This window comes from Sinocyclocheilus anshuiensis, unplaced genomic scaffold (genome assembly GCF_001515605.1).
Source record: "Sinocyclocheilus anshuiensis isolate Anshui unplaced genomic scaffold, SAMN03320099.WGS_v1.1 scaffold4150, whole genome shotgun sequence".
In the NCBI taxonomy this organism is placed as follows: Eukaryota; Metazoa; Chordata; class Actinopteri; order Cypriniformes; family Cyprinidae; genus Sinocyclocheilus; species Sinocyclocheilus anshuiensis.
The window spans coordinates 2651-10561 of NW_015536862.1; the positions used below are offsets into that span (position 1 = coordinate 2651).

General features: G+C 35.5%; 1 protein-coding gene across 1 annotated transcript in view; it reads left to right on the top strand.

Annotated features, from left to right (window-relative positions):
* The first annotated feature begins 636 nt into the window (after positions 1-636).
* LOC107657054 (cadherin-12-like) overlaps positions 637-7911 on the top strand; it is a 26303-nt gene continuing 19028 nt past the window's right edge. Inside the window, exons 1-4 of the mRNA XM_016445064.1 lie at positions 637-649; positions 1671-1790; positions 3317-3484; positions 4002-4189. Of these exons, the coding sequence (XP_016300550.1) occupies positions 637-649; positions 1671-1790; positions 3317-3484; positions 4002-4189 (489 nt within the window). The remainder of the gene's footprint in view (positions 650-1670; positions 1791-3316; positions 3485-4001; positions 4190-7911) is intronic.

A 7911-nucleotide genomic window follows, 5' to 3' on the forward strand; every position in this document is an offset into this window, starting at 1 on the left:
AAAATTTTAGTTTTTCACTAAGCACGCATAAACGTTGTTTTCTCAAAAACACAATCACGTACATACATGCTGCACACATATTATTGTAGCCCAGTTTGTGCTGATTACAGTGTTATTAAACTTTAGACATTCAAATGTTTGTAAGCAACTGAAAAAAGCACAAATGTCAGGGCATGTCAAAACTTTTCCAGGCCCCAAAACACCCTCGGACCCCAGAGGGTTAAACTACTTCAGTCTGTGTGCATTGCATTTATTTAATACACGAGTTTCACAACTTGAGTTGAATTACTGAAATAAATGAACTTTTCCACGACATTCTAATTTATTGAGATGCACCTGTATAACCTGCTTTTACAAAATAGATGTGCAAAAAGATGTGTCTCTGGCCTTCATATATTTATAAATCATAAATATATAAGACATAATGATATTTAATGTGGTGGAGTACATATTTATATTAAAACCTATATAAAACCTATCATTATATACACTATATGGACAAAAGTATTGGAACACCTGACCATTACACCAACAAGGACTTTAATGACATTGCATTCTAAATACATCCCTGAAAAAGCCCAGCCCCTGAAAAAATAGTGCCATTATCCCTTTCCACTAAATGTTACAGTTGGCACAATGAGTCAGACAGGTAACAGTCTCCTGGCATCCTCCAAATCCAGACTTGCCCATCAGACTGCCAAATAGAGAAGCATGATTCTTCACTCTATAGAACATGTTTCAACTGTTCTATAGGTGCATGCTACACCACTCCATTCGACGCTTGGCAATGTACTTGGTGATGTGAGACAGCATGGAAACCCATTCCATGAAGCTCCTGCTGTACAATTTGTGATGGTATCAATGCCAGTGGAAGTTAGGAATTCTTCAGCTATGGAGTCGGCAGAGGGTTGGCGACTTTTACGCACTATGTGCCTCAGCGCTCGGTCACCCCGCTCTGTGACTTTATCTCCTGCTTCATGGCTGAGTTGCAGCTGTTCCTAAATGCTTTCACTTTCCAGTAATACCACATACAATTGACTGTGGAATATCTATTGATGAAATTTCACAAACTGACTTATTGCAAAGGTGGCATCGTATCACAGTACCACACTTGAATTCACTGAGCTCTTCAGAACGATCCATTTTTTTCACAAATGTTTGTAAATGCAGACTGTATGGCTAAGTGCTTGAACTTATACACCTGTGGCAATGGGTCTGATTGAAAAAACTGGATTCAATCATTAGGAGGTCCATATACTGTATATTTGTATGCTTGTTATTTGTATACTGCTTTTAATGCACACTGTTCTTAAGCAGCTTTACAAAGAATAGTGCTTTACAACCTCCAGTGAGCAAGCCATATCTCTCTGAGATGTTTAAGCTGATGAGGAGGAAAACCTTGGAGGAACCAAGACTCAGCAAGGAGCCCTTTCTCCTCTGGCTGAAACATGATTAAACCAATTCAGACAAACATAAACCATACACTGTTACACAATGTATGCTTGTTTACAATTGCAGTACAATCATAAGAACAACTGCTTTTACAATCTTTTTTATTGGGAAGTGTCTGAGGATTATAGATATGGTCTGTATTCAGCATTATTATTTGTATGTGGAAATTCTAGTGTCATTTGATTGTATTTTATGGTCTTTTTCATGTTTGTAATCAGGCTCATATGTGACACAAATAACCGCCACTGACGCGGATGACCCTTCTTATGGAAACAGCGCGCGGATTGTGTACAGCATACTTCATGGGCAGCCCTACTTCTCTGTTGACCCCAAGACAGGTGAGAGATTAAACACATGGTCTTTTGCATTCTGTAGAATTCAGAACACCCCTCTGCCCAAAGCCTTTCTACAGCTTTGCCTTTGGCATTTTATTCAATTCGCGTTATGCCGTCATCTCCTGATCAAAAAGTAGCTCCTCTGAGAGAGGAACTATTAGGATTGATTGGTCCTTAGAAGAATGTCAGGGGTTTGGCTTTTAATGATACAGCTCACAAAAGCAATGCAGCACAGATTAATGATGACCTGTTCAATTCTTCATATTGCTGTAGGTCTTTTATTTTCATCACAAGAGGGTCGAACTGTAAGAATCATCTTACTGTTCATCGCTGTAAAAACCGAACTGTAGATCTAAAGGCAACAGTTTGCATGACTTTCATTGAGTTTGTTAAATTGCTAAATTGTTTTAAGTAAATGTCACTACTCTTGGAAATTTGCATAAAGAACTAGGCAACTATTAGATCAAGAAAGAATTTTCTATTTTTGTGTGCAACAATCATCTATAGTAGGGAAGTATGCTACATTTTAAAAGTTAAGGCTCAGTGATTTTTTTATTTTTTTTTCAATAAGTTATTTTTTTTCCAGCAAGGGTACATTCAATTGATCAGAAATACTTTTACATTGTTACAATATATATATATATATATATATTGAATAAATGCGGTTCTTTTGAACTTTCTATTTATCAATCCTTGAAAAAAAAGGATAAATAGCACAATTGTTTTCAACATTGAAAATAATAAGAAATGTTTCTTGAGCACCAAATCAGCATATTAGAATGATATCTGAAAGGTTATGTGACAGTGAAGATAAAAATACTAAATGGTTAAACTATTTTAATTATTCATGAATACATATGGGACTGAAACAAAAAAAAATAAAAAAATCAGGTGTGGGTCTATTTGAACTAAAATAAATAAATAAAATATTGATTCATACAAATTATATACTTGTTGATTACACTTGATAAATTGGAGTATATACTGTAGTAGTAATTTTATAAAACTCAGAATATGACGCAAACCTGAAATAATTAAATATGTTAAATAACAAAAATGTATCTAATCCCATTTTATTAATCAATGTCTTTGCTGCTGACCTTTGATGATCCAGTTAAACCATATTAAATAAGCAAAAAATGACTTTAGATAAACTAACAATTGTGCTTTGTTTTTTTTATTGCTGAAGAGTGTTTCTTCTCCTGCGTTCTACTGTACAGACGTGAATTTACTTTTGCTTCAGCCTGAGGTTTATTCATTACACTTTTTGGTGTGAAAGGGCTTTTATATTTGCTATAAATAGAACTTCTTATATTAAAAACAATCAAGCCCTGCTTATATTTAAAAAGTAACGCAATAGTAACGCAAAAGTAATATAACGCATTACTTTCCATAAAAAGTAACTAAGTAACGTAATTAGTTACTTTTTTAGGGAGTAACGCAATATTGTAATGCATTACTTTTAAAAGTAACTTTCCCCAACACTGGTTCTCACATGCTCTCTGTTTCTCTCTCTCTCTCTGCATTAGGGATCATAAGAGTTGCCTTACCCAACATGGATAGGGAGGTTAAAGAAATGTACCAGGTGGTCATACAGGCTAAGGACATGGGTGGCCAGCTCGGGGGCTTAGCTGGGACCACAACCATCAATATCACTCTCCGTGATGTCAACGACAACCCACCACGGTTTTCTAAAAGTATGTTCAAAAGCAGCTGTTTCTAGACATGAAGGAATCATTATAGAGTGCAATAAAGCTTACACTATTCTGCCGGCATTTCTATATCAGCAGCAGTTTATCCCTGGGGTTTATCTTAATGTGAATTTAATCGGGTTTCATATTTGCTTTGCTCTTTGGAAACCTTAAACATGAGTCCATTATTTGAATTGTTTAATTCGCTTAATGGCTGGCACTGATAACAAAGAGGGGCTATCTTCAAAACAGGGACTGAACAGTAATGCATGACCTGAGAAGAACTTCAGATTTACAATTGGCCATGATTAAGTCCTCAAGGGCTCTTGCCAAACACAAACAACTGAATATTGTTGAATTTACAAATGTGATTTGCATTAGCATTTTCCTCCAGAGCTGCTGAAGTGATTAGTGGATGATTATTGTTAACTACCTCTCAGAGTAATTTCTAAATGTAGCGTCTTACATCTAATACTGAGGGGAGAGTTTGATCACTGATAAAGGTGTTTGTGAATCTTGACAGGCATCTTTCACCTGCGTGTTCTTGAATCTTTACCTGTGGGCTCGTCGGTGGGGAGGGTCAAAGCTCATGATCTGGACTCTGGGAAGAATGCTGAAGTGGAATATAGCATCGTTCCTGGTGACGGAGGCTCCATGTTTGATATTTACAGCAATAAGAACACTCATGAGGGAACAGTCATACTGAAAAAGGTAGAATATGGCTTCTTGTAGTCATTTTTAGTCTCCAAAAAAAAAAAGAGAGATTAGACTGTGTTTTTATAATTACAGTAATGTTCAGAAGTTTGGGGTCAGTAAGATTCTTTATATTTTTAAAAAATGTATCTTATGCTTACCAAGACTACATTTATTTGATGAAATATTATTACAATAATATATTTTAAAATGCAATTTATTCCTGTGATTGCAAAGCTTCAGCAACCATTTCTCCAGTCTTCAGTGTCACATGATGCTTCATAAATCATTATATTATGCATATTTGTTGCTCAAGAGACATTTATTAATGTCAATTATGAAAACAGCTGCTTTTATTTGAAAACCGTGATCCACTTTTTTTTCAGGATTCTTTGATGAATAGAAAGATAAAAAATCAGCCTTTATTAGAAATAACAATCTTTTGTAACCTTATAAATGTCTTTACTTTAACTTTTTATCAATTTTAATGTCTTTGCTAAATAAAAGTATTAATTTCCTTTATAAAATTTTACTATCCCCAAACCTTTGAACAGTAGTGTACATTTATTTGTTATTTACATTTTATAGTTTTAATATTTATTTCGTTTTTACGTGTAGCAATACATAGACATTTTGCATTAAAGGGATGGTCGTTCCAAACCTGATTTCATTTCCTCTGTTGTTTTGATGCATCATATTTAAATACAGTATATATGAACATGAATGAGAGGAGAAGACTATTACACTATAAATAATTTTTACCTACTTCAATTTAAAAAACTTAAATTAAACCAAGTTCAGTCTTTATAACTTAAAAAGTTAAAATTAGTTACATTAAAGGGTTAGTTCACCCAAAAATGAAAATTAGCCCATAAATTACTCACCCTCAAGGCATCCTAGGTGTATATGACTTTCTTCTTTCAGACGAATCCAGTCGGAGTTATATTAAAAATTGTCTTTGATCTTCCAAGCTGTTTAATGGCAGTCAGCGGGTGTTGCAGTGCATCAGTCCAAAAGAAGTGAAATAAAAAGCGCCCATCCATAAAAAAAAAGTGTCTCACACGGCTCCGGGGGGTGAACAAAGGCCTCCTGTAGTGAATCGATGCGTTTTTGTAAGAAAAATATCCATATTCAAAACGTAATAATCGCTTTAATGTAGCTTTCACCAACAGTTGTACATGGAAGCAGCTCCGGGAGGATGACGTAAGATGTCGGCGTTGCGCATGCATGTGAGTCTCATGAAAACCAACGTTTGTTAACAGGAGTAAAGGAAGCAAAGTCTCCTTACTTTAGCAAAGGAAAACCAGTCTCCTCTTGGCTTATATCGAAATCCTCTGACATTCTTCTTTACAAATCCTCCTTTTGTTCTTCTAATTAGTGACCGTTGTTTTGTTTTGATCTCTCCCCTGTGCTTCCCCGTGCATCACTTCTGAGCGGCGCATGCGCAACGCCGCCATCTTACGTCATCCTCCCGGAGCTGCTTCCGTGTACAACAGTGAGCGCAAGCTAGATTAAATTGATTATTACGTTTTAAAAATGGTTATTTTTCTTACAAAAACGCATCGATTCGCTACAGGAGGCCTTTGTTCACCCCCCGGAGCCATGTGAGACACTTTTTATTATGGATGGGCGCTTTTTATTTCATTTCTTTTGGACTGATGCATGCAAACACCCGCTGACTGCCATTAAACGGCTTGAAAGATCAAAGACAATTTTTAATACAACTCCGACTGGATTCGTCTGAAAGAAGAAAGTCATATACACCTAGGATGACATGAGGGTGAGTAATGTATGGGCTAATTTTCCTTTTTGGCTGAACTAACCCTTTAATTTTCTAAAATAAAGTAATTTTAAAAAACATTTCGCCATGACTTAATGATAGTATCATTTTTATTTAAAGTTCTTTAAGCAAAAGTGAGTGAATATAGCACAGTTCCATATGTAGCTTATGCATTATTGTACATGAAACAGGAGCTCCTTTTACTGCACAGTAAGTAAATTATTTGACAGTATTTGGATGTTTATGTAGGCAATATTTATTTGCTAGCTAAGGTTGGATGACATCAGATGCAAATCACAATGCCATTTGCATCTCTTTTTCAAACACACGTGAATCCAAAGATGATAGCAATAACCCCTCGTGCTGTTTCATTCGGAGGCTCGTGTGTGTTTGCTCCGAGGTGAGTCATATATTATTATTGGATGGCCATCCATAGCATCCCGAATGAATAATGCATAAAGCCATAAAAGCGCGAATGCTTGACCCACAAAATGCAATGCCTGCTCTTGGACTTATCAATTCATTATGTGCTTTGTGGATGTCCTTAGAACATTGTTTTCCCATTCCTGTTTTGCCAACATGTGAAAAAAGAAATGTATTGCGGGTGCTGACCTCTCAAGGGATTTCAAAATTGTTTGAGTTCCCCCAAGATAGAGCCCAATAGTTTTATATTTAGTGGACATGAATAACTGAGTGCACCCATGGCAATCAGAGAATCTATCTTTTGATGTGATGTGACAAGTAGAAATCCCCTCAGATGCCCTGTTACATGGCCAATCACAGACTTGCTGGCTGTGCTATAAGTGCTTAGCTGAAACAAATGCCTTTGTAAAGGCGTGCAGATGAGGCTGGTGTGCTCTTATCCTTCAGGGAGTAGAGAGGTTACTCTTTCATTACTCAAAGTTAGTGTAGTCTGTGAACAGTCCACTGCTGCTATTCATCTCTCTCTAGAGCAGATGGAGAGATGCATATGAAGAATATGAAAGCAATAGGGGGCTATGCTTTGTTTCGTGGTACATTCCACAAATATGGAACACTTTGGTGTCATTACTTTTTGCCATTTAAAAAGCACTAGCACTAGAAATAGAATGTTAGATAAACTATTATGTAACATAGGTCACATTTTAGTTTGGGGACCTGTTCCTACTATTAACTTTCTATTAACTATGACTTTTGCCTCAAACTCCTAATCTGCTGCTTATTAATAGTTAGTAAGGATGTTTAGGTATGGAGTAGCATTAAGGGATGGAAAATATAGTCAAGAATAAGGCATTAATATGTGCTTTATAAATACAAATAAACCACCAATATGCTAATGATATGCATGCTAATAAGCAACTAGTTAATGGTGAGAATTTGACCTTAAAATAAAATGTTACTGATGTTTCTCTTAGTTTTGCTGGTGAATAAAAACTTCCACTGAAGGATATGATTGCAAAGACTGCAAAAATATTGTTTTGTTTTTTTCAATAGAAAATGAAAATGCCATGTGGACCAAATTAATAAAAAAAAAAAAAAAAAAAAAAGTGTAAAGCATCAACATGATTCAGTACAATTTAATGCAGTTTTAGGAACTAAAAATGAAAACAGGACCAAAACACACTGGTATGGAAGATTAAAATGATTAACATTATGTCAGCATATGCTATATACTAATAAGCAACTAGTTATTAGTGAGAATTGGACCCTAAACTAAAGTGTTACCAATATAGGCCTAAATCTAACTTCCAATGAAAAGGTAAAAAAGGAAATTTAAGTTTGTCAGCAACTTCAAACCAGTATAGAATGGCCTTACTGAGTTAAATTTGGATCAATGTGCAGTCCTTTAACCCTTTTTTTAATTATAAGTTGTAATTAATGTTAATATTAGACATACTACATCTACTATGTGTATGTGCGTGTGTGTGTGTGTGTGTGTGTGTGTGTGTGTGTGTGTGTGTGTGTTTGTGTTTTCGTATTT